At 38.8% G+C, this 27302-nt stretch overlaps 1 protein-coding gene across 1 annotated transcript in view; it reads right to left on the bottom strand.

Moving 5' to 3' along the window:
- LOC102827704 (proprotein convertase subtilisin/kexin type 5-like) overlaps positions 1–27302 on the bottom strand; it is a 472359-nt gene that overhangs the window by 317327 nt on the left and 127730 nt on the right. Inside the window, exon 3 of the mRNA XM_006834928.1 lies at positions 21110–21223. Coding sequence (XP_006834991.1) covers positions 21110–21223 — 114 coding nt within the window. The remainder of the gene's footprint in view (positions 1–21109; positions 21224–27302) is intronic.

Here is a 27302-nt window from a genome sequence, read left to right as displayed (position 1 = left end):
GTCTTACGGGAGAGATTTGTTGTTGTGAAGTCTGTCGAGTCGGTGCCGACCCATAGCGACCCTGCATGGGTTTCCAAGGAGCATCTGGTGAGCTTGAACCGCCGACCTTGCAGTTCAAATGGCTTTACAGTCTGGCACATTAACCCACAGCGCCACACCAGGACTCCTGTCGGTTCCGACCCATAGTGAACCTGAACAGGGTTCCCGAGGCTGTAAATCTTTATGGGAGCAGAAAGCCTCATCTTTCTCTTGCGGAGCAGCTGGTAGTTTCGAACTGCTGAACTTGCAGTTTGCAGCCCAATTCGTAACCAGAGTTATGGCTATGGGGGAGATAGTTATCCAAAAATTACGTGCACACACACAAAAAAAGCTTTGTGGTAAGTGTTTCGAAAGGTGATATAAACGGATGATAATGAGAAACACAGTGGGAAACTAGCTACTCAAGGATGTTGAGGAAGTGATGTTAGTAACCTAAGAATTAAGCAGGTAGACAAGGTGACTCCAGTTAGCGGAAAGGTGTGTGTAAAGACTCTGTAGAGGGAAGGAACTTGTGTTCTAGGAGGAAAAATATAGTCTGTGGCATGAAAGCAGAAAGTGCAGTAGAAAGTGGTACAGATGTGCTTGCAGAATTGGGCAGGAGACAAACCAGGTGAGGACGAAGAGACCATGGCATGGCTTTTGGGTGTTTATTCTCCAAGCAATGGGAAGCCATACAAAGGTTTTAAGTAAAAGGAAGTTAATAAATAGGAGGTGTTTTCTTCGGTTGGTTCAAAATCAAACCCACTGCCATTGAGTTGATTTCAACTCATGGCGACCCTATAGGACAGAATAGAACTGCTCCTTCAGGCTTCTTAAACTAAATCTCTACAGGTTCAGGCAGTCTCATCTTTCTCCCATGGAACGGCTAGGTAGGTTTGAATCATCAACTTTGAGGTTAGCAGTGTAACGCTTAACCCACAGCACCACCAGGCTCCTTTGGGTTACTTGGGTTTGGGTTTTAATCATCACTTTGGCTGCTATATGTAGAATAGATTGAAGCAGTTCAAGAACAAAAACCAGGAGGCAGATAAATTGTTTTTGCAATCTTCTACTTAAGAGGGGAGTGTTATTGTTGCTGTTAAGTGCCATCAAGTCAGTTCCAACCCATAGTGATCCAGGAGTATAGGGTTTCTAAGGAGCAGTTGGTGAGCTTGCTCCACCGACCTTGTGGTTCAAACTGACTTTGCAGTTCAGCACATTAGTCCACAGTACCACACCAGGAGGACGGGTGCTTAAAATAGAGGGGTATAGGAGAGGAGAGATGGCAACTAATTTAAGAGGTAGTAAAAGAAGAAAGGAGTCCTGGCGTGACACTGTGGATTAATACGCCAGACTACAAAGTTGTTTGAACTGCAAGGTCGGTGGTTCAAGCTCACCAGCCACTTCTCAAAAACTCTATACAGAGTTGCTATGGGTCAGAACCGACTTGATGACAGTTAACAACAACAAAAGAAGAAAAGGAGAAATGGCTTTGATGACTTGGTGGTAGATGGGTTCTGAGGATGGAGTCAAGAGTAACATCTGAATTTCTATCCACTAACTGAGAGAAGGAACGATGGAAAAGAAGGATGAAGATCAGGATGTACAGAAAACAGTTAAGTGAGCAGGCCTGAGTCAACCATCTTATGAAAGTCAGGTTGCAAGGATGGCTTGTGGCCGGTGTCTGGGAACTTGGATTTCAGGAGGAGTCTCATCATCCCCTTGAAAGAGTGGCTTGTTGTGTCTGAACTCTTATGCAAACAATATGCTTTACGCTGAATAATGTGTTTCCTTCTGGTAGGCTGAAATTTTGGTTTACACTTGAGGAAGAGTGCTTTCATGACCACCTCCCAATGGAAATGTGGTTACTGGGTCCCTAATATTTAAGTGCTTCTGTGTGACTCACTCAGTCATTGAAGAACCTTAGAAAGTTCTTCCTGGTTTCCTGTGAACTTCACCTTGTAGCCTTTCTATTTGCTGATTTGGTTTTTGCGCCCTTCATTGTATTAAGTTACAATTGTGAGTCTGACCATATCTGAATCCTGAGAGTTCTCCTAATGAAACTCTGAACCTGAAAAAGCATCTTTGGAATCCCAACATAGGACATGTACCGAGTTTTAAGTTGTAATGTAACAAGAGTATAATGTATACAGTAGTCTGGAGTTCTTGGGTAGGTCTGAAATGGAGATCAAGATGTGTGTCCTTCAGTGGTATTTTAAATTTTGTGTTCCCTCACTAGATATAGAGTCCTGGTGTGGTGCTATGGGTTACTGCACCAGATTGCAAAGCCGTTTGAACTGCAAGGTAAGTGGTTCAAGCTCACCAGCTGCTCCTTGGAAACCCCATACAGAGTTGCTATGGGACGGAACAGACTTGACAGCACTTCACAACAACAAAACAATAGATTTACTTCTGGTACATGTCATGTAGAATTTAGAGGATGTTCAAGCAAAAATGAATCTAGAGAAGTGCTTATTCCACACATCTCATTTTTCTTTAGATGTACTATAAAGTCCTGGTATGGCACTGTAGTATAAGTACTGGACTGCTAAACAAAAAGATGGTGGTTCAAACCCAGCAGCCACTCCTCAGAAACCCTATACAATGTTGCTCGTTATGAGTTAGAACTGACTGGATGACACACAGCAACAACATGGTTCCGAGAGGAAAATTCCTTTCTGCAATTGTAAATAATAAAGTACACCAAATCCATGCCTCTGCTCCCAGTAGTTCCAACCAGTGCATCATCTGCTGCGTTGGCTAGAGTTTGTCCTTTCTCACAAGGCCTCCTGCCTGCATCAGTATCTGCCACATGGCTGCAGATTTCTACCATGTTGCATTTTCAATTAAAACAACTAAAGAGATGATTTCCAAGCTGCCAAGGCAATAATGCCATAAACTCCACCAGATTTTATTAGAGCCAAACAACAGAATAAATCATTAGGGAAATGTGTGCCAACCACAGTAACAGCAATGCCTCACACTCTTGGAGTACTGAACATTATCCAGTTGGCAGAGAATGAACCATGTGGCTTAAAATCATTTTTCACAATTACTATTCTCATTAGTTCATCGTTCTTGGCAGATATACCCCACATGCATAGCCGAACTCAGCTAATTTTCACTCTGCTGATGGGCAAAAATGATCCCCCACTCCTGAAAAGCCACCCAGAAAGCTTTCATGAAATCTTAGTTAGTATATCAAAAAGTAAATCCATTTGTGCAATCTGGCTTTGAATAAGTCACTAAATAGACCACCCAACATTCATCATTAAAAAAAAAGTCTACTGTGCTAAGAGTATCAGACATACTGATTAGTAGAATCTGAGCGTTAAAGACAATGATTTCATCAGTCCTTGTTTACTTTCCTCTTTTGAGTTGAGCTTGCCTTCCATAAGGCAGAAGAAAATAAATTTTAAGTTATTTGCTATGGGTTTCTCCAAAATTATTATTCAGTCTTAGGTGTTACACAAGAAACACTACACAATGTAATAACCATTTCCTGAAACAATAAAATACTTGCACAGCTAAAGGAATGAAAGAAGCTTTTCATTAAAGGTATATATTCATCCCAAGTTTAATTTCCAAATTGGTTTTTCAGACCCATTCATCAGTAGCCCAAGCACTAAGTTCCACTTAAGAATGTGTGTTTTACTAACACTCTTACCCCTCTCACAAAGAGATGCCATCCTGCCAACAAGTAAGAACTCCTACAGTGTACTTCAAGTTCAGTATCTGTGATAATTCTGTATGGGGTGAAGGGATATTAGTTAGATGGGGACCATAGGGAGCTTCAGCAATAGAGATAATGTTCTATTTCACAGCTTGGGGATGGGTCGAGAAACACTGGGGCTATTCTTTGAGCTTTATTTAGATTTCAAATGTTTTATAATAACTTTTTAAATTTATAGCTCTGAACTTCTGTTCAGTCGGCATTCCCAGACCCTTGAGGAGAAGTCTTGCTTAATCTTGCTATTCCTAGAGTCAAACTGAATTTTCATTAGTAAAATGAAAGTGTTTCTTTACACCAGCTGAGCAAGTTAAAACCGTTTATATTATACCAAATTTCCAAAGACTTGGTCAATGCCTGGTGATCTTTCCTATCAGATATTCTTTGTCTTTGGAACATTTTTAAAAGAATGCATAAGCCAAAATTGTTTTCAATCAGTTAAAGTAAAGTGAAAATAACTTCCATATTTCTAGAGTATTTTGCAGTAAGAAAAAGGTATAGGATCAAAAAAAATAACTTAAATTGACTGTTGTTAAGTTGTGTTGAGTTGGTTCCAATTTTACAGTGATCCTGTATAAGGTTTCCAAAACTTGTAAATTGTTGTGGGAGGAGAAAGCTTCATCTTTCTCCCTCAGAGTGGAAGGGCTCAAACCTCTGACCTTGTGGTTATCCTACAGAGCTACCACAATCCTTAACTGACTGTTCTTGTTAAGTGCCACTGAGTCGGTTCCAACTCATGTATAGAGTTTCCAAGGAGTGGATAGTGAGTTTGAACTACTGACCTTTATTTCAAACTGACCTTGTAGACCAACACTTTATCCTAAGTTGGCTAGAGGTGCTTAGAACATCCCATAAGTTTAAAAATCCTTCTTTCCTCAACAGGCTGTGTCACACTCTCTTGTTTAGGTGTGGTGGACAAGTGAGTGGGGTTTCAAAAAGATCTTCGAACTCTCAGCATCTGCAATAACTGGGAACTTATTGGAAATACAAATTCTTAGACTCTACTGAGATCTACAGCTTCCAAAATACTGGAAAGTGGAGAGGACTAGAAAGCGACTTGTGTTTTAAGAAGTCCTCCAAGTGATTCCAATGGCCTCAGAGTTTGAGAACCACAAATGTAAGAGCTGAAGGCCTGGGGCTCAGGGCTCAGGATGACGAGGTTATACACTAGGGTCTGCATCTGCTACACTGTGTGTGGCCATGGGCAAGTTGCTTGATATTTCAATGCTTTAACTTCCTCATCTGAAAAGTGAAAATAACAATATTCCTTACTTCACTAGGACATTTGTTAAGTGCCATCGAGTCGGTTCTGACTCATAGGGGCCTTGTATCACCTGGTGGATCTGAACCACCGACCTTGTAGCTAGTGGTCTCATGCTTATCCCACAGCGCCACACCAGGACTCCTACCAGAATACTAGGAAGATTAAACAAATACAGTAGTAAAAGTTTGGCCAAATGCCTGACACATACTAAGGACTCAATAAATGTGAACAATGATTCTTCTCAACTACATTTTTATTTCCATTTGCCCATCCATTTATTCAATTGGCATTTATTGAGCACTTATCATATTATCAGAGTCAGGCGCCAAATAATATAGGATTTCTGACATCAGGGAGCAGTGGAATGCACTCTCCCGCCTGGCGGCGTTTTAGATCACCCAGGGAACCTAATGAAACACTGGTGCCTGAATCCAACTCCACATCAACAGTCTCTGGTGGCAGGGCACAAGCTTTGTTTTAAAATTACTTAAAAGATTCTAATGGAAGAAGCAAACCATCAAGCAAATACAGCGATGACATGCATGCCCATGACTGGGGGTGGGGAGTCACTTTCAAGGAGGAGTCACTAGTCCCAAATGCTTCTATTTCTCCTCTACTTTACTCATCATCTTAGGAAGCAGGAATCACATCTTATTTAGCTTTCCATACTGAATGCCATGCCTGTCAAAGAAGAAATGCAAGAGAAGTGAGTGATACTTCTAGGAGATAGGCCTTAGACCTCCTAGAACCCAGACCGCAGTATTTCAAACAGAGGTGCCATTCCACAGCCATTATCCCCATAACCAACTCTTGTAAGTGAACATTTCCCAAGCTTCAAGGCTCCACACAACAGTTTCACACACCAGTTTCCAAGGGGAGGAGTGACATGGACAAAGCTTTTCAATTAATTAAAAGTGACAGGCACACTTCATGCCATTCTTTAATCTCTGTTCTCCAGTGATGAATGTAGAATGACAGGGAAGGGCTCAGGCTAATGAGCTGGAGGCAAGATCCTAAGGAAGCTTGCCAAGCAGCCCTCCAAAACGCTGCAGCAGGGTCCAGGGTTCCACAAAAGGAGGAGAGGAATCAATACCTGCCCTCCACTGTGTCATTGACATGGCCCCACAGAGTGCTCTGAAGAACGCCCACTGGACACACAATCCCACCCTTCTTGGAAAAGCAGCAATTTAAACAACAGATAAAAAGGAAATTTCATTTATTCTTATAGATAGAAAAGAACAAGAACAACAATTGCAATTTATTGAGGGTTTTCTATGTCTCAGGCACTGTGCTAAAGGCTTCTATGATGACAGTTTTGTGGATGAGAATCAACAGTGCCGTAAGGCAGAGATCAACTATATCCCCACTTTCTCACATTTTGATCATTTCTGACACCAGCTATTCATGCAACAAACACTCTTTCCCTCAGAACCTAGCCACAGGGAACGGGGTCAGAGCTCACAAACTTAAAGGACTCAGTCCTTGGGTTCATTAACTCACCGGAACAACTCTCAGAACTCACAGAATATATCGTACTTAACAACTACCGGTTTTATTAGCTGTTGTTGTTAGGTGCCATCAAGTCATTTGTAACTCATAGTGACTCTGTATAATAGAAGGAAACTTTGCCCTGTTCTGAGCTATCCACACAAATGTTGCTATATTTCAGCCCATTGTTGCAGTCACTGTGCCAATGTGTCTCATGAAGGGTCTTTCCTCTTTTTTGTTGACTCTCTACTTTACCACTATGATATCCTCTCTGATCCATCAGGATCATCATAAGGAACAAACGTGTCTCAGAGAAGGTATGTCACATTCTCTTCAACAACTGGGAAGCGCACTGATAATAAAATAAATTCAAGGTTTTATTTCCCAGTCCTCTATGACAGACTAACTCATGCCTTCTGAATTTAATTGACCCTCATAATTGTACTAATAAATAACACCATGACAAATGAAGAAAAGATTAAAGTTGTCAAAGACTTCATTTTGCTTCAATCCACAATCAATACTCATGAAAGCAGCAGTTAAGAAATCAAATAACACATGGTTTTAGGCAAATCTGCTGCAAAACATCTCTTTTAAAGTGTTCAAGAGCAATGATACCAGTTAGAGGTCTAAGGTGTGCCTAACCAAAGCCATGATATTCTCAGTTGCCTCATATGAATGTGACTATTAGACAATGTAGGAAGGAATACCTTAGAAGAATCAAAGCATTTTAATTATGGTGTTGGCGAAGAATCTTGAAAGTAATACGGACTGCCAGAAGTATAAACAAACCTGTGTTGAGAAAAGTGCTCCTTAAAAGTCAGAATGGCAAGACTTCTCTCATACTTTGGCGATGCTATAAGGAGGGAGCAGTCCTTGGAGGACATCATAATTGTTAAAATGGAGAGTCAGAGAAAAAGAGGAAGATACCCAAGGAAATGGATTGACAAGGTATCAAAAACAAGGGGCTCAAGTGTAACAATTATGAGGATGGCGCAGGACCATGCAGTGTTTCATTCTGTTGTGCATACAGTTGTGTATCAAATCCTACTCGATGGCACCTAACAACAAGTACAAGTTTAATTGATATCTGCCTCCCAGGTTTGGCCAGCTCCCATTCATCAGCACAATTCCGATGTAGCCCGGAAACCACAAACCAAGGCATCCCAGTTACTTCAAGTGTTATTTGAGAAAACCACAGCTTCTTGTACAATACTTCAGTTAATTTTGGTAGCCAATCTCCAATATGGTTCGCAATAACCAATGCTTCCTAGTAGCCACATCTTTGTGTCATTCGCCTCTCACACTGAATCAGAGAAGCAGAAAACTACTAAAGAAATTGTGACTTTGAGGCCCGGTCATAAAAGATATCACCATGTTCAATATGATTTCTTGGATCACTTGCCTTGGGAAAAGCCAGTTCCCACAGCTTGAGAAATGCTAAGCATGTTCTTCCTTTTTGGTTTGCTGATTCCAGATCTTTACACATTTTATTGTAATATTTGGCTATATCTTCTTGAGCTGATCTTTGAAATTTTCTGTTCAGCTCATGTACCTTCTCATTTCTTTCATTTGCTTTAGCATCTCTAAGCTGAAGAGCAAGTTTAAGGGTCTCTTCTGACATCCATTTGACCTTTTCCTTATTTTTTGTCTTAATGACTTTTTGTTTTCTTCATGTATGATGTTCTTGATGTCATCCCATAACTCTTCTGGTCTTCGATCTTTAGAGTTTAATGTCTCAAATATGTTCAGATGATCTTTAAATTTAGGTGGGATATATTCAAGGTCATATTTTGGCTCTTGTGGACTTGTTTTCATTTTCTTCAGCTTCAGTTTGAATCTGCATATGAGTAATTGATGATCTGTTCCACAGTCTGCCCCTGGCCTTGTTTTGACTGATGATATGGAGCTTTTCCATCGTCGCTTTCCACAGATGTAGTCAATTTGATGTCTATGTATTCCATCTGGTGAGGTTCATGTGTATAGTCACCTCTTATGCTGTCTAAAGAAGGTATTTGAAATGAACAAATCATTAGATTTGCAGAATTCTATCATGCGTTCTCCAGCATCATTTCTATCACCAAGGCCGTATTTTCCAACTACTGATCCTTCTTCTTTGCTCCCAACCTTTGCACCACTCAATCTGTCAGTTTGTCGTACTGTGGCGGCTTGTGAGTTGCTGTGATTCTGGAAGCTATACCAGCAGTATTTAAAATACCAGCAAGGTCACCCATGGTAGACAAGTTTCAGATGCATTTCCAGACAAAGACAGACTAGGAAGAAGGAGTGACAAACTACTTCCGGGTATTTAGTCACTGAAAACCTTACGAATAGCAGAGAAACACTGTCAGATATAGTGCTGGAAAATGAGCCACTCAGGTTTGAAGGCATTCAAAATGTGACTGGGGAAGACCTGCCTCCTCAAAGTTGAGTTGACCATGATGACGCGAATGGAGTAAAGCCCACAGAACCTTCATTTGATGGGGCACAACTCAAAATGAAGAGAAACAGCTGCAAATATCCATTGAAAATCAGAACATGGAATGTAGGAAGTATGAATCTGGGAAAATTGGAAGTTGTCAAAAATGAAATGGAACGCATAAACATCCATATCTTAGGCATTAGTGAGCCTAAATGGACTGGTATTAGCCATTTTGAATCTGACAACCACATGGTTTACTATGCTGGAAATGATAAATTGAGGAGAAATGGTGTTGCATTCATTGTCAAAAAGAACATATCCAGATCAGTCATGAGGTACAACACTGTCTGTGATAGGATAATATCCATGTGTCTACAGGGAAGCCCAGTTAATGCCACTATTATTCAAATTTACACACCAAACACCAAAGCCAGTGAGGATGAAACAGAAGAATTCTACCAACTTCTTCAATCTATCTAAGAACTACATAATAAGACCATTTTATTTTATAGTGAAGAAGAGTTTTAGATGATTTGAGTAGTGAAGAAGTGGGAAATTTGAGTCCAGGTCTGCAGATCAGAGAGTCCCACTTTGTAGTCTGTAATGCTTTTCCTGACAGATAAACATAATGTGTTAACTTGTTTCTTCAGAAGTAGATCACGAGGAGGCCTAATTCTTCCCAGGTGCGTCTTAGTAAATTCAAACCTTTCAGTGACAAGCCAACTGTGATAACCATTTACACCACCCAGGGACTCCATGATAGGACTTATGAATAGGAAAAGGGCAGGGATATGATGTCCTGTTAATCCTGTGGATTCTGAAAACAGACTACCTGGTTTGCCACTTCTGCTCTACCACATTCAATCTTAGGCAAGTTAACTTAAACTCAATGAGCCTTTGAGTCCTCATCTTTATAATGGGGCCAAAATAATGCAATGTTTTCTTAGTACTACTTGTTAACAACCTGCGATATGCAGATGATACAACCTTGTTTGCTGAAAGTGAAGAGGACTTGAAACATTTACTGATGAAAATCAAGGAACACAGCCTTCGGTATGGATTACATCTCAATGTCAAGAAAACAAAAATCCTCACCACTGGAACAATAAACAACATTTTTATCAACGGAGAAAAAATTGAGGTTGTCAAGGATTTCATTCTTCTTGGATCAACTATCAACATTCACGGAAGCATCAGTCAAGAGATCAGACGATGTATTGCATTAGGCAAATCTGCTGCACAAGGACTTTTTAAAGTGTTGAAGAGCAAAGATGTCAGCTTGAGGACTAAGGTGCGCCTGACCCAAGCCATGGTATTTTCAATAGCCTCATATGGATGCGAAAGCTGGACAGTGAATAAGGAAGATCGTAGAAGAATTGATGCCTTTGAATTGTGGTTGGAGGAGAATACTAAAAGTGCCATGGACTGCCAAAAGAACCAATAGATCTGTTTTGGAAGAAGTACAGCCAGAGTGCTCCTTGGAGGCCAGAATGGCTAAGCTTCATCTCTCAGACTTTGGACATATTGTCAGGAGGGAGCAGTCGCTGGAAAAGGATGTCATGCTGGGTAAGATGGAGGGTCAGAGAAAAAGAGGAAGACCCCCAACGAGATGGATCGGCCAGGTGGCATCATTGATAGCATTGAGTGTGGCAGCGGTAATGAGGTTGGCCCAGGATCGGACATTGTTTCATTCTGCTGTGCATGGGGTCACTATGAGTCAGTTCCGACTCGATGGCACCTGACAACAACAACGACAACCTTAGAAAAATCCTCAGATAGGACTGAACACATTACTTGGCACATTGTAAGTACTCATAAAATGTTACCTGTTTGTATTATTGTTATCAACATGTAGTGAAAAATAGCACGCATTTTAAGAAGCCAAATGAAAACTTTAAGTCACTCTTCCCTCATTTTTTGTGCATTTCATAAAGAATTACAAAGCAATTACCAGTGATAGTTCCTAGTGACGGGATCTTTCTATGCAATCACAAGGTGGGTCAAGGTGCTAAGGCATTTGCTCTCGGTTCCTATAAGAGACCAGGCTGCACCTCGGGAGGAATAACCAGAGTAAGAAAGCTGTAATACACTTCCAGTCTCCAGGAGGACATGAGTAGACAGTAATCTGACTTATCTTTGCAGGAAGTAACATAAGGAAAAAAAGAGTTTCTCATTTCTCTCTGATTTATAAACAGTGGTATAGAGGGATTCTGGCTTCCATCCTATCTCTTCATCCTATTACTTTCTTATCATTTTGTCAGCTCCTTACCTCCTGCCAACCCTCACTCTAATGTGTTCCCCTCGTGCATCACTTTTCTAGATGGAATTCAAATCAAAATCTTTCAACAAACCGATGCAGCACTGAAGACACTCATTCATCTATGCCATGAAATTTGGAAAACAGCTACTAGGCCAACTGATTGGAAAAGATCCATATTTGTGCTCATTCCAAAGAAAAGAATGCAGAAATCATTGGACAATATCATTAACATTACAAGGGAGTAAAATTTTGCTAAAGATAATTCAAAACTGGCTACAACCATACATTGATAAGAAACAGCCAGAGGTTCAAGCAGAATTTAGACAAGTATGTGGAACTAGGGATATTATTCTTGATGTCACTTGGACCTTGACTTAAAACACAGAATACTAGAAAGATGTTTCCTTGGGCTTTATTGACCACACAAAGGATCATACCAAACTATGGATAGATAACATTGCAAAGAATGGCTATTCCAGGACACATGATTGTGTTCATGAGGAACCTATATAGAGAGTAAGAAGCAATGTTTGAAATATAACAAGGTGTGGTAAAGAAGGAAGAAGTCTGAGTAACACAGAAAGTTTTGGAGAAAAACATGGGTCCAGGAATTAACAGAATACAAATTGAAATCTTTCAACAAATTGGTGCAGCACTGGAGGTGCTCACTCATCTATGCTAAGAAAGTTGGCCAACCGATTGGGTGAGATCCATATTTGAGACCCAACGAAATATGAAAATATTCAAACAACACCATTAGTATGACAAGCAAGTACAATTTTGCTAGGTAATACAAAAATGGCTTTATAACAGTACATCAACAGGGAGCTGCCAAAACTCAAGATGGCTTCAGAAGTGGATGTGGAACTAGGGATGTCATTGCTGATAGGAGCAAGCATGGGGAGGCTTCATCTCTCATACTTTGGTCATATTATCAAGAAGGACCAGTATCTGGAGAAGGACATTATGTGAAATGAGGAAGATCCCAAAGGAGATGGATTGGCACAGCGGCACCAGCAATGGGCTCAAGTATTACAACAATTGTGAGGCTGGCCCAAGACTGGGCAGTGTTTCATTCTGTTGTGCATAGGGTCATGCATATAAGTTGGAACCAACAAGAAGGTACCTAACAAAAACAAGTTTATTTTATTTTTGATACTCCTTTATCTGGGTTGATTTTTGGGTGATATTGTGGTGTATCTTAATCTCCAATTGTTGTCATTGTTGACTTTCTGTCAAAAGAACTCTCTTTAGTATTTTTTGTACCACTGTTCTAGTTTTAACAAAATCCCATAATTTCTATTTATCTGACAGTGTACTAATTTCACCATAGTATTTGAGTGACAGTTTTCCTGGATATATAATTGTTGGTTGGCACTTTTTTTTTTTTCCGGGTTTTTTTTTTTTTTTTCCATTGTCTTCTTGACTGTGTTGTTGCTGTCAAGAAATCAGAGCTTAGTCTTATTTGTTCTCTTTGTAGGTATCTTTTCATTTTTGTCAACCTGCTTTCAGGATTCTTTCATGTCTTCAGTTTTAGAAAGATTGATTACAGTAAGTTCTGGTGATTTTCTTTTGGAGTCTATCCTCTTTGGAGTCTGTAAAGCATTTTGAATACATTTTTCATTATATTAGCGATGTTTTCTTCCAAAATATCTTCAACAATTTTCTGAGTTATTTTCTTTTTTGTTTGTTTGTTTTGATTTAAGTTTTTATCTCTTCCTGTTCTGAAATTCCAATCAGACACAAAGTTATTTCTCTTCCTGGTGTCCCATACAATGCTTAAATTAAGCATTTTTACTTGTTCTTTTATTCTTTTCTCTGATTGTTCCTCTAGCACATTAGTATTAAGACATTTGTCTTCAACCTCAATAATACAGTCTTCTATTAATTCAACTCTAATCCTTTGTTGTTATCTACATCTGAATTTTTTGCATTACTCTTCTGGATTTTTATTTGCTATTTTTGTATGGTTTCTAATTTTCTATTTATTTTGCTGATCTCTTCTTGAATATTTAAAAATTATTTTAGAGCGTTGTTTGTGTTTTCCTCAAACTTTCTCTCAGTCTTTTGAAAGTGGTGGTGGTGGTGGTGGTGGTTATGTGCCATGGAGTCGGTTCCAACTCATAGCGACCCTGTACAGGATTTCTGAGGCTGTAAATCTGTATGGGAGCAGAAAGCCTCATCTTTCTCCCATGGAACAGCTGGTAGTTTCGAACTGCTGAGCTTGTCGTTCACAGCCCGATTCGTAATCACTACGCTAGCATCTAAGTGTAATTATTTTGAATTCCTTACCAGGTAGTTCCAACAGCATTTTTTCTCCAGAAGATTTTCTGGTTCTGTATTTTAGTCACTAATTTGAGCCATCTTGTTCTATTTTTTGGTGTGATATGAAGTTGTCTCTAAGGTATTCTGTTATTGTATTAATTTACTGATTGCATAATGTATGTTCGTTTGCTTCACCCTGATTTTTTTTTTTTTTTTTTTTTTAAATATATCAGGACAACTGCATGGGAATGCCACTCTTGTCACCAGTTTGGCAGCAATGAGGTACTCATCACCTACCTCCGCGTGGATTTGGTAGCAAGTGGGTGTTTGGGCACAAGTCTCTGATGGCAGATTGTGCAGAGTAGCTGAGGGTAGGCTGGGTGGGTCTTAGCCACTCTCTGTCATTGATGCGGTGGGCTGGAGCAGGTGGTAGCACTCACTCACTGGGTGATGCAACAGGAGTAGTGGATAGGATTAGGTAGGTTACTGGCTCCTGCTTCTGTCTATGGCTGTCAAGCACTGACTGGGTGCTAGTACAGTCCTGGGCAAGCAGAGCTAGTTATCTTGTTCCTACTATGATTAGAATCATTGAAAATGGCCACACTGTGCCAACTCAGTTTACCACTCCTTATTCAATGTTTTCATTCAGTTTCTTCCTCTCGCCAGTAGCTATTCTACTTCCCTATCCTTTCCATTAAAGCTCTGGCTTCCAGAATTGTCATCAAATCCATTTCAATTGATTTTTGAAGTCTTTGTTGTGGAGGATCTGAATAGTGTCATTTGCCTAGTCGACCATCTCTGATCCTCCTTGGTTATTGGCTCCAATTTTTCTTACATGTGAGAATTGTACATAAAGTTTTGTTTGTGGTCCAAAACATTTCTATAATCTTCTACTTCTTATGAAACTCTGAAAAGGGAAACTATCACAGCCATATGCATCCATCTCTAAGTAAGCACAAACACTGAGCATTGTAAGGTACCAGATTAGGTTATATGGGATTTAGAGAAGAATGAAATACAGTTTTGTCTGTAAGTGACCCCCAGTCTTATAGGGCAGATTTAAAAAGCAATAATAGGAATTATAATGCAAAGGGTTTAAGTGGTGAATACTTTGAACAAGATGGAAAGAGGGTCCAGTAAAACTGTTGACAGAGGGGATATATAGTAGAATATCAAGAGAAGTCAACCGTGGATATGGGCTTGAAGAATAGGAGAATCCTGAACTAAGAAGGTGGGGGAAGAGCAGAGACAGGAACCAAGAAAAGGGAATGAAAGGCAAGCCATCAAGAAGGCATAAGGCAGCAACCATACATTGGTCTACTGGTGAGTGGAAGAGGGGGAAGCAGCAATGAAGAAATGGGCTGAGTTCAACCATGTTTCATAGACTCCCGTTGACCTGGAGATGAGAGAAAAACGAGGAAGGCCTTGTTCATGCAAATTGTGCTGAGACCTGGGGACACCTGAGTCCATGGACAAAGACATAGCCACAGGGTATAGAGCTGAGAGTGAAACATCCAGCTGATATGAAGTGAGGGGAGACGCAAAAGAACACCCAAACTTGCAGACAGTACCCATTTGACCTAGCCTTGATGGCTTGATAATCAGAACTCAACTAGAGGAAGATTAAAAAAAAAAAAAAATTGATAAAGGAAATGATGGTAAATTGCTGGAATTTGGTGAACTTCACCTATATTCATGGATTTAATGGCTCAAAATACCAACAGAGAGGTAAGGAGTCTTCACATCATGTATCAATGCTATCCCCTCTGTATACAGAGTTGATAGGGACAGGCAACTTAGTCATTGACTACCTAAAATGAGGGGGCGATAAAGGCATGAAGTGACTAGCTTGCAAGTTTTCAAGAGGAAGTTGAATTTAAGAGTGTGTTGGGGAAGACAGAGTCCCTACTGAAAAGTTCTCATCTTGTCTAGATGGGTCTGGTGCAAAGAGAGATGGGGATAAGATTCTTAAGACTCAATAATGAGTAATTGTTATCATGACTAACTGAGACTGTCACAATTGTAAAGGTAGACATTTTTTAACCAAAATGGGGGATTAGTTAATTTTACAGTCCAGAAATAGAGGACTATAAGACCATCAAGGGAGAAGAGCACAAAAGGAATGTGGGACGCCAGAGATGGAGGCAGAGATGGGGACATGGAGAGAGGAAGTAGCTGAGGACTCTAAATTAATGCAAAGAGAGGGACTGAGAGCTGGTGGCCAGGAGGCAAGCTTACAGAATGTACCCTTTGGTTGTTTAAATTATTATATATTCCTGAGTGGTTTTTTTGTTTTTGTTTTTTTTTAAAGGCGCTAAATGAACACAGAGAAATAATGTTAACTGACGGTACATGGAGGGGATTATAATCATTGTAATGAAACAAAGTATATGATTTGTTGAATGTTAAACTGATGATCTACCCTGTAAACATTCACTCAAATCACAAGAAAAACTTTAAAAATAAGAAGAAGGTACAAGGCAATAATGCTATGTAGTCATGATCTTTCTTCAGTTAGGAGGCATTAAAAAAAGATGTAGGAGAGGAACTGCAAAATACTACTACTACTAATGTTGTTAAGTGCCGTTGAGTCGGTTCCAACCAACAGCGACCCTGTATAGGGTTTCCAAGGAGCAGCTAGTGAGCTTGAACTGTCGACCTTGCAGTTCAAACAGTTTGCAGTCTGGTGCATTAACCCACAGCTGGATTCCACTACTACTAATAAAAGAGTAGAAAGGAAAATATGTACATATACCTGAAATAATTAGCAATAATAAATGTTGAAGAAAAGGAAAGGAAAGGGGATTTTAGAGATTATATAAGAAACAAGTTCTGGTGTGATATTGTTGGATAAGCACTGGACTGCTAATCATAAAGTTGCCAGTTCAAACCCACCAGCTGCTCCTTGGAAACCCTATTCAGGGTCACTATGAATTGGAACCAACTTAGTCACATTCAGCAACAACAACAACAACAACAACAACAGGGCAAAAATGTGCCATAGATACGAGTTTCACAATCAAGAATCATTAATAACACTCAGAAAACTATGAACAGAAGGCCCCTCCCTCAAGATAATGAACATTATTCATGAAAGTCCCTCAACTAACATTTTAAACATAGTAAAAGGCTTTCTCTTTCCCCCTATGATCAGGAATGAGACAATGATGTCTACTTTCACCACCGGAATTCAACATTGTACTGGAAGTTTTAGCCAAAGGATTCAGGCAAGAAAAGGAAATGACAGGTACCCACATCAGAAAGGAAGTAAAACTATCTGTTTATATAGTGCTGCTGCTATTATCTTATATATAGAAAACTCCAAAGAACGTACAGAAAAGCTACTAAATGAATTCTGTAATACCGTAGGGTACAAGGTCAACACACAAAAATCAGTTGGGTTTCTATACATCATCAGTGAATAACCTGATACATTAGCAGTCAACAACCTGAGAAAAAACAATTACATGTACAGTAATACTTGAAAGGATAAAATACTTAGAAACATACTTAAACATAAAAGATGTGTACACTGAAAAGTGTAACACATTGCTAAAATAATCTATGTTGTTGTTGTTAAGTGCTGTTGAGTCGATTCTGACCCATAGTGACCCAGTATAGGGTTTCCAAGGAGCAGATGGTGAGCTTGAACCGCCGCCACCTTGAGGTTCAAACGACTTTGCAGTCTGACGCATTAACCCACAGCGCCACACCAGGTCTCCAGAAGACGCTTTCTTGTTGTTAAGTGCTGTGGAGTCAGTTCCGACTCATAGTGACCCTGCACAGGGTTTCCATGGCTGTAAATCTTTCTCCCACGGAATGGCTGGTAGTTTCGAACTGCTGACCATGAGATTAGCAGCACAATTCGTAACCAATACGCTACGAGAGCTTGTTGTTGTTGTTGTGAAGTGCCGTCGTGTTGATTCCGAACCATAGCGACCCTGTATAGGGTTTCTAAGGAGCAGCTGGTGAGCTTGAACTGCCGACTTTGCAGTTCAAAAGGCTTTGCAGTCTGGCGCATTTACCCACAGCGCCACACCAGGACTCCTCACGAAGAGCTAAATAAATGATTGAAAGGTACTAACTCAGCTTTTTACGCAACAAAGTTACAGCAATCAAAACTATTTGGTACTGGAATAAGGATAAGCATATAGGCCAAGGGAAGAGAATTTAGGAGTCCAACAATAATCCCATACATTTATGGCTTATTAATTTGATAAGAATGCTAGGTTGATTCACCAAGGAAAAGAATCAACTAGATTTCCACATACAGAGGAATGAAGTTGGATTCTAACCTCACATAAAAAACAACTCAAAATGGATCAGTAACTTATGTATAAGAGCTATAACCCATAAAGCTCTTAGAAGAAAACAGAAGTAGTTTCATGACCTGGATTTGGCAATAGATTCTTACATGACACTAAAATCACCGGGCACAAAAGAAAAAAGTAATAAATTGGACTTCATCAAAATTAAAATCTTTAGTATCAAAAGACATTATTAAGAATGTAAAAAAAAAAAAAAAAAAGGCTACAGAATGAATAAAACATTTGGAAATTATATATTTTATAAGGGTTATATATATCAAATATATTAATATATATTATATTAATATATAATTAATATATAAATATATTAAGAACTCCTACAACTTAAGCATAAAAGACAAATCAATTTGTAAAAAAAACAGGCAAAAGACTTTAATAGATATTTATCAAAGAAGACACACAAATGGTCCATATGCACATAAAACATGTACATCATTAGTCATTAAGGAAATGAAAGTCAACACCAATCACTTCTATTATGATGGCTAAAATGAAACCAGGAAATAAGTATTCGTGAGAATGTGAAATAATTGGAATCCATGTACATTTCTTGTGGAATGCAAAATATTGCAAGTGCTGTGGAAAAGAGTCTGACATTTCCTCCAAGAATTAAATATGGAATTACCACATGAACTAGCAATTCCACTGGGTTTATACCCTAAAGGATTGAAAGCAGGGACCCAAACAGATATATACATATATATATCTACCAGTGTTCATTGCAAAACTATTCACAAAGCCAAATGATGGAAAAAAACAGTGTCTATCCACAGATAATTGGACAGACAAACTGTGGTATATCCATATAATAGAATTCTGTTGTTGTCATTGTTGCTGTGCTAAGTATCCCTGAGCCTGTTCTGAGTCATTAGTGGCCCTGTATATGGTTTCTGAGGCTATAAATCTTTGCAGGAGCAGAAAGCCTTGACTTTTTTGTCCTAAAGAGTGGTTGGTGAGCTTGAAATGCCAAATTTGTGGTTCACAGTCCATTGTTTTTCCTACAGAACCACCATGCTCACCAATAAAATGTTATTCCACCAAAAATAGAAATAGAAATCTGCTACATGAGTCCTGATGTGGCGCTATGGGTTAATGTGTCAGACTGCAAAGCCATTTGAAATGCAAGGTCAGCAGTTCAAGCTCACCAGCTACTCCTTGGAAACCCTATACTAGGTCACTTAACAACAACATTCCACCACATGGATAAATCATAAAAACAATATACTGAGTAAAATATGCCTAGTACAAAATGACAAATACTTCATGATTGCATTTTTATTAAGTATTTAGAATAGACAAATTCATGCTGTCGTTGTTAAGTGCCACCAACTTGGTTCCAACTCATAGCCACCCTGTATAGGGTTTCCAAGGACTAGCTGGTGGATTTGTACCACAGACCCTGTGGTCAGTAGTCCAGTGTTTATTCTACAGCACCACATCAAATTCATAGAGGGAGAGAAATTAGATTTGAGGTTACCAGAGATTGGGAGACGTAAAAATGGGCAGTTATTACTTAATAGGTACAGAGTTTCTGTTAGGAGTGATGCAAAACTTAGTGGAGATGATTATATAGCATTGTGAATATAATTAATGCAGTGGATTATATAAGCATGCTTCAAGCAGTTAATGTAAAATTCCTTTATCTCTTAATTCCATTTTTCCCACAAAACTTTTGAAGCCCATTGTACACTTAAAAATGGTTTAACTGGCAAATTTTAGGTTACAGATATATTACTACATTAAAACGATACACTTTTATTTTTATTTTTAAGAATAACAGGGGCTGGTGGTTGGTGGTGTGCCGGCAAATACAGACTCAGACTCAGAGCCACCCTATATAGGGTTCTGAGGCTGTAAATCTTCATGGGAGCAGAAAGCCTCTTCTTTCTCCCTTGGAGTGGCTGGTTGATTTGAACTGCCGACCTTGCAGTTAGCAATCCAACACGAAACCCACTACATTACTAATTAGCAGTCCAACACGTAACCCACTACGTTACTCAGGGTTTGACTCATAGCACCCCTGTTTAGTGTTTCCAAGGAAACACTTGTGAGTTGGAACCACCAACACTTCAATTCAAAACACCCTTGTGGTCCAGTGCATTCTCCCGCAGGGCTACACCCAGGACTCCACTACACTACTTGCTGTTGGCAAGTACCACTGAGTCAGTTCTGACTCATAGTAACGCTTATAGTGTTTCAAGGAACAGCTGGTGGGTTTAAATTGTGGAACTTGTGGTCTGCAGGTGAGGGCTAATCCTATAGCGCCACACCAGGCATTCTATTAAGGCTCCTTAAAGAATAATTAACATATTTTAATTAATTTCTCAATAATCATGAACTTAAAACTCCAAGACTACCTACATAAATATATTCTATAAAGAGGAAATAAGGAGCTCTGGTAGCATAGTGGTTACGAGTCAGGCTGCTAACCTCAACGTCAATAGTTTGATACTACCAGTGGTTCCATGAGAGAAAGATGAGGCTTTCTGCTTCCGTAGAGATTTACAGCCTCAGAAACCCTATACAGGGTCACTATGAGTCGGAATCAACTCCAGGGCACACAACCACTAAAAAGAATCTGTTAAGGGAACTGGTGGATCACACTTCCCTCACTGAAAAGTTTTTGCTGGAACCAGAGCTAGTAGTAAGCTAAACGCTTTCTAACTACTCTTTTCTTAACCTAATTTCAGAAATTATTACTCAATGTCAGAAGGAGCACATGAGATAACTGAAGTCCAGAGACTGTCACTTTTCAGCAGTCATTTCAATGATTCCCAAGAACAAATATCCATTAGTCAGACTGGTTTCAAAGTGGAATAAAATGTACAACAGGTGACCACTGCTATTGATAGGTCTCTGGTAGCGTAGTGGTTATGAATCGGGCTGCGAACCGCAAGGTCAGCAGTTTGAAACTACCAGCTGTTCCGAGGGAGAAAGATGAGGCATTCTACTCCAGTAAAGATTTACAGCCTCGGAAACCCTGTACAGGGTCGCTATGAGTCGGAACCGACTCGATGGCACATAACAACAACCACAACAAGGGTGTCTCCACCATAGTACATCTTAACCATCCCAAATTTAGAAAGCATAGTAGTTCTCAAACAGAAACTCTGTGAATTAATGTGGCCTTCTGTTTCTCCTTCAAACCAATGATTTAGGTTAAAAATATCCACACAACAGCATAGACAATCAACCAGTCTCAAACTGTAGGCTCTGAAATAGGAAAATGTCCCTGGGTCAGCATTTTGATGTGTTCTCAGTCCAAGCTGACATTTTCTGTAAGACATAAGGTTAGAGGACATGGCCCCAGACCAGGCTCCCTGGATAAACTTACCATATACCACATGCTTGGCCACTTAGGATCATTGAAATAAGTCGACTGGGCAGGACTGAGGTCATAGTCCCTCTTCGTTCGTTTTTTTACTACTTGCTGTTGGATCCACTCCACCTGCCAAGAAGAGCAGCATTTGGTGAGCTCTCAAGTTTCACAGGGTTAGAGCAAAATAAATGACAGGCTGAGATATATCTCACCTCTCTTAATGATATTGCAAGTCACAGGCTTCATTCTCACAACTGAATCTCTGAGTCCACATGCTCAGGGATTTCTCTAGAAAGTTAGTTCTATTTGATTGTTAATGCAGGCAGACTTTTGTAGCCTCGGGACATTTATGTCTTTCAACAATATGCTAGTATTTTGATTATTCTAAAAAGCATATTTTACTCACAATATATTATAGATTGATAGTATTCATTTTTTCAGATACATTTTTCATCTTTATCTTACACTAAGGGTCAGAATTATTTTTACCCCTGTAAAAGTCCAGAAATAAATAATCTAAGCATTGTAGGTTATACCATGTCTGTTACAATTATTCAACCCTGCCAATGTAATATCAAGCAGTCATAGATGATACATAAGTGAAAGGGTGTGACTGAATCCCAATAAAACTTTATGTACCAAGACAGTGGGAGATAGGATTTGGCTTGTAGGCCATAGTTTACGACCGCTGCCTTAAACTCTACAATAAAAAATGTTCTGAGATTATAAAATGCATCTTTGAAATACCCTAATACCAATGGTTTCAGGATCACAAATTTGAAAAACCGCTTTCTACAGCATTGTGTGGTTTTAGAAAAAGCACTCATTAGGACATAAGAAAATCAAAGCCCTAGTATTCTCTCTGATACAACATTGGAGAAGTCATTTCATTGTTTGATCAGTAAATTCCTTGTTAGCTCTATAATTCCATTGCATTATATTTGAGAAAATCTTAATATTTAGTCGTAATCTTTCCTTAGACAACTAACTGGAAACTTTGGGTTTAACACAGAACTTCCTTCTAATGGTAAGGATATATGTGTATGTGGGTATTTTTGAAGCAGATAATCATTATGGTAACATAAAAAAAAAAAGCATATTCCAGTTTCAACTGGGCATCTGAAATGCAGTATCAACCCTGGTGGCTTTCTACAATTGAGTCCTAAATGTTCTTTCCTTTGATTTCTTCTGATGATCACTAATTTAGTAACAATGTTCTGAAATGTTCCATTCTACCATTTATAGTTGTCAGGAAATCAAATGGTGATCTTTTTTTTTTTCTTTAAAGAGGCTGCTTCTTAGAAACCAAATATAAGTCAACTATTGTGATATTTAAAAGGTGTATAATCTATTTTTTAATGAAGAGAGTAAGTTTTAAGCGTGCTTCTAAATATTCAGAGAAAAATCAATTTCCTTCTCAAAGTGAAGCAGAAAGAATGGATATATGCCTGTACTTTTCCTATTTGAAGGAAACATTTTAATTTCTTTATTTCAAACAATCTTTCTAAGAAATGAGCTTCATGCATGCACTCATTTATTCATTCAATAAGCTTTCATTGCCTATTGTATGCCAGGCACTGTGCTGGGAATATAAAGATGAATAAGAATAGGGTCTGGCTTTGAAGGATTTCCATTTTACAAGGGAAAATTTCTAAGTATTCTATAATTTCATAAAAACATAAGTATCTTTATGAATTACATCTGGCATAGGTTCTATGGTAGTAATAAATTAGACTACTTACAAAAATTCATTGTTCAAATAATATTTGCAATCCCTACCTTATATGTCTTATATGTCATGCCAATTTTTGAACTATTTGTTATTTGTATGCTTGATCAAGAGGACTACAGATCTGTTTAGGAAGAATTCTTTTCAAACTAACCCTAAATTGGCAGCGGCATTTCATAATTGAGCTTCCATAAATTCTGAGCTGCCAACCTATGTTGGTGAGTGCAGTGTAGTCGATTCTGACCCGTAGTGACCCTGTAATAGGGTTTCCAAGGAACGATTGGTGAGCCTGAACCATCGACGTGGCAGTTCAAATCAACTTTGCAATCCAGCGCATTAACCCAGAATGCCACACCAGGACTCCAACCTCTAAGTGTACACAAAACTAGAAGTGTCAAATCTCAATCCAATGTCTGAAGAAACTGCTTGAAAGCAAACCAGTCTACACCAAGTGGGAAGGGATAACTGTTTCTACAATGTCACTGAAAGCATTCACTCCAAACAAATGCACATCCACAAACAGAAAACAAAGAAAGGGAAAATTAAATAAGAGTCATCTTCTAAATGAGCTATATGTACTAAAATAGGAGAAAATACCTTAGCAAACAGTATCTATTCTGTAATTTTATACAACAAAAATGCTTAGTTACAGGGCTTGGTGGTTAGAAGGTGACACAACAACTTGGCATCTAGATTTGACTACAAGTCACTGTGTTTGATCACAGGGCTCAATGTACAAGAATAGAGCAGTGCTTAGTTAGTGTCAGATACCATGTATTTTTCTTGGTATTTTATGGGTATGAGTAGATAGCCCCATATTTTTTGTTAACGGGGAAAAAATGCCTTAGATGGGAAGGCTGCTATGACTGGAAAGCACATATTCATATTTCTAACTATGTACCGCTGAAGGATGAAAATGCACTGCTAACCAAATGGTCAGCAGTTCAAACCTACCAGCCACTCAAATCTTATACAACCAAACTTAACAAAAACAACAATACCCATAACTTTAGAAGCCCTGGCGGCACCATCGTTAAAGTTCAGCAGTTTGAACCGCAAACATTTACAGCCTTGGAAAACCTACTTTGTCCTATAGGGTCCCCAAGAGTTGGAATTGACTCGATGACAATGGGTTTTTGTAAGTCATCCTCGAGTCCTTTCAGGAAAAAGTTCAGAAGTGATGGATCATACAGCTTCCATTTCTTGCCAAGAAGTCCAATCCAAAGACAACCAGAATAGATTCACTGCTTTTGAGTTGATTCTGACTCATAGTGACCCTGTGTAGGATTTCCAAAATTGTGTATCTTTACCAAAGTAGATAGCCTCATCATTCTCCCAAGGAATGACTGGTGGCTTTGAACCACTGACCTGTGGTTAGTAGCCACAGTGCTTACCCTACAGTGCCACGAGGGCTCCTTAATGCAAAGAAAAGGCAGTTACAAATTCATTTCACAAAACTATAGTCACATCTTGCCCAAATTAAACCATGAGGAAAATTTGCACACAAAAATATTGTGCAAGATTTTCCTAATTGGTTTAACTTGGGCAAGTTCTCTTTTCCTATACATTAAGGGACTATAGCTACATCACAAGGTAAAAGTCACAGAACCCTTGGAATCATCAGTCTATCTTCCATTAATTTCAACATACAGTTGCTACTTGCTTTTAAGACCCCTTTCACTTTACTCACAGAGTTCTCTTCTTTGTCCAAAGAGGTTCTCAGGCATAAAATCTTCTTACTTGTCAAACAAAATACATTAGGTGACAAGTATGGGAAAAACCTGCCTGATACTCTTTGCTGAATAAATGTACTTAATTGTTTCGGAATTTACCAACTTTCTGATACTCTTAAGAACAAACACAAGGAAAACACAATTTAAGTATATGAGAACAATGGAATATAAATATTGGCTTCGACCATTTCATATTATATTCTAATACTGAGAAAAGGTGGGTAATGTAACAACAACAACAACAACAAAAAGGTTGACATTTGTAGCATCGTGGTTATGAATTGGGCTGCTAATCTCACAGTCAACAGTTCGAAACTACCAGCTGTTCCGTGAGTGAAAGATGAGACTTTCTACTCCTGTAAAGAATTATAGCCTCTGAAACCCTATACAGTGTCGCTATGAGTCAGAACTGACTCCATGGCACATAACAACAACAACAATTTTGGTTTATAAGTACTCTATTTGTACTTGTATGAAACTAAAACTGCAGTGGCTCTGTATGGTAAGCAGTGGACTTCAAACCACAAGGTCGGCAGTTCGAAGCCCACCAGCTGTTCTTTTAGAGAAAGATGAGGCTTTCTGCTCTCCAAAAGATTTACAGCCTCAGAAACCCTATACAGGGTCACCGCTATGAGTTGGAACCAACTCTAAGGCACTAAAAAAGAACAACCTGTATGACCTAATGCACTTTTAGTGAATCTCTTTGATCTTAATCACAGAAGACAGACTAAATGTGCCTTCTACTCCCTTTGTTTGGAAGTTCAAGTCTACCAGTTGCTCCTTGGAAACCCTATACAGGGTCACTATGAGTTGGAACCAACTCAACTGCACATGACAACAATAACAATGGTCCCTTTCTTATAGCTTTGACATTTTATGTCTATAGCATTATTCTCTGGTTAAATTGAGAAAAAAAAGTTTCTGTTAAAAGTGATAGAAAGGCGAGGCCAAGTGTTCCACTTGATAAATGTTCTTAAGTCACAGGTAAAGATGCAAGGGTCATATTTGGAAAGGCATATTGTGAATTTATATCATTCATTTTGTGATTTAAAGAAAGCAGTTGCCAGGAAATAAAATGTGGAATTCTATAGTTCCCATTGTTTATTGGTTTTGACAAAATTAAGGGCCATAAAAAGATCTAGCCCCCACTTTCTTTTCTGAACTTGAAAACAATAGATAAAGAGCTGCCTTGATGACAAAGATATAAAGAAATGTATGAATTAAGCCCATAACGGCCATTGTGCTATGCAAGAGGATTGAAAACGAGACAGTAATACTGATGGATAGCTCCAACTCTGAAAATCAGAAGCAAACAAATCCCAGAAGTTTCTGAAAGCTCTGATTAAACAAAAAGCATAGTCAAGAAATCAGAGTTAAATAGTGGAAGTATCAGAATGCTAGTGAAAGTATTTAGTCAAAAATAGGCTATTCTGGAAATGCTGAACCATCTGTTAGCTGGCACTTAATGAATTACTGAATACTGATATTGGTATTTGAGTTCACAGTCACCCTTTTTTCAGAGAAACACACAATAACTTCCATTCCGCACACTTCACACAGCAACTTGTGAGAAAATTAGCATGACTTTTTATTTGATGGAACATTTTTACTTGATTTGCTCAATACAGGCATTTTGAATCCTAGTAAATGGTTGCAAACATGAGAGACTCATCTTAGAAATCACACTGGTCAGGAATACAGCAATTGTATGACTTCTGAAAGCCATTTAGAAAAAAGCTGTAAAATAAGTAATACCTCTGATCCCAGATCAAATGGAAGAGCATATCATAAAATTTATACTTTGTTGGCTTTCTCCTAATGAGCCAACATTTAAGAAATGTGTCATCAATTTAACCTTGCCATATTTTGCTCAGTGGAAAACTCATAGCAGTCATGCTATAACTGTATTACTCATTTTCAGATAATGAAAGCCACATTTCTTCACTTAAACTCTTCTACTATTATTTACACTTCTAAAGATTATCATCTCTAATTTGATGACTATTTTTTCCATATACCTGTTAGGATGATAAATGAAAAGGAACAATAAAAATGGGAACTATAAACTGCATTCCTCACTCTCAAAGCCATTTCTATGTGTTTATTCATCCCTAGAAGGATTACTCAGTGCCAACTATGTGGCAGACACTATCATAGAAGCTAAAGAACAATGAATTAAAAAACGAATTATTTCTTGCCCTCAGAAAGTTGACATTTTAGTAAGAATCAGACGATAAACATGCAAATAAATGACAAATTATACAATAACCATTGATAGGAGGAGGTACGAGAGCTGAGCAGAAAATTTCAAATGTCAGCTCGAGAAGACAAAGTCAAATATTACAATGAAATGTGCAAACTCTGGAGTTAAAAAAGCAAAAGGGAAGAAGACGCTCAGCATTTCTCAAGCTGGGAGAACTGAAGAGAAAATTCAAGCCTTAAACTTTCATTATTGAAGGAGTCTCTGGGTAAATTATTGAATGATGCAGAAAGCATTAAAAGATGGAAGGAATACACAGAGCCACTGTACCAAAAGGAAATGGTTGATGCTCAGCCATTTCCAGAAGAAGCATATGATCAAGAGCCAATGATACTGAAGGAAAAAGTCCAAGGTGCATTAAAAGAATGGGCAAAGAGCAAGGCCCCAGAAATTGGTAGAACACAAATTGAAATCTTTCAAGAAAATGAGGCAGCACTGGAGGCACTCATTCATCTATGCCAAGAAGTTTGGAAGACAACTATCTGG

This window comes from Chrysochloris asiatica, unplaced genomic scaffold, assembly GCF_000296735.1.
Source record: "Chrysochloris asiatica unplaced genomic scaffold, ChrAsi1.0 scaffold00014, whole genome shotgun sequence".
NCBI classification, from domain to species: Eukaryota; Metazoa; Chordata; class Mammalia; order Afrosoricida; family Chrysochloridae; genus Chrysochloris; species Chrysochloris asiatica.
Note: the sequence above shows the minus strand (reverse complement) of the source record. Positions and strands in the feature narration are given on the sequence as shown.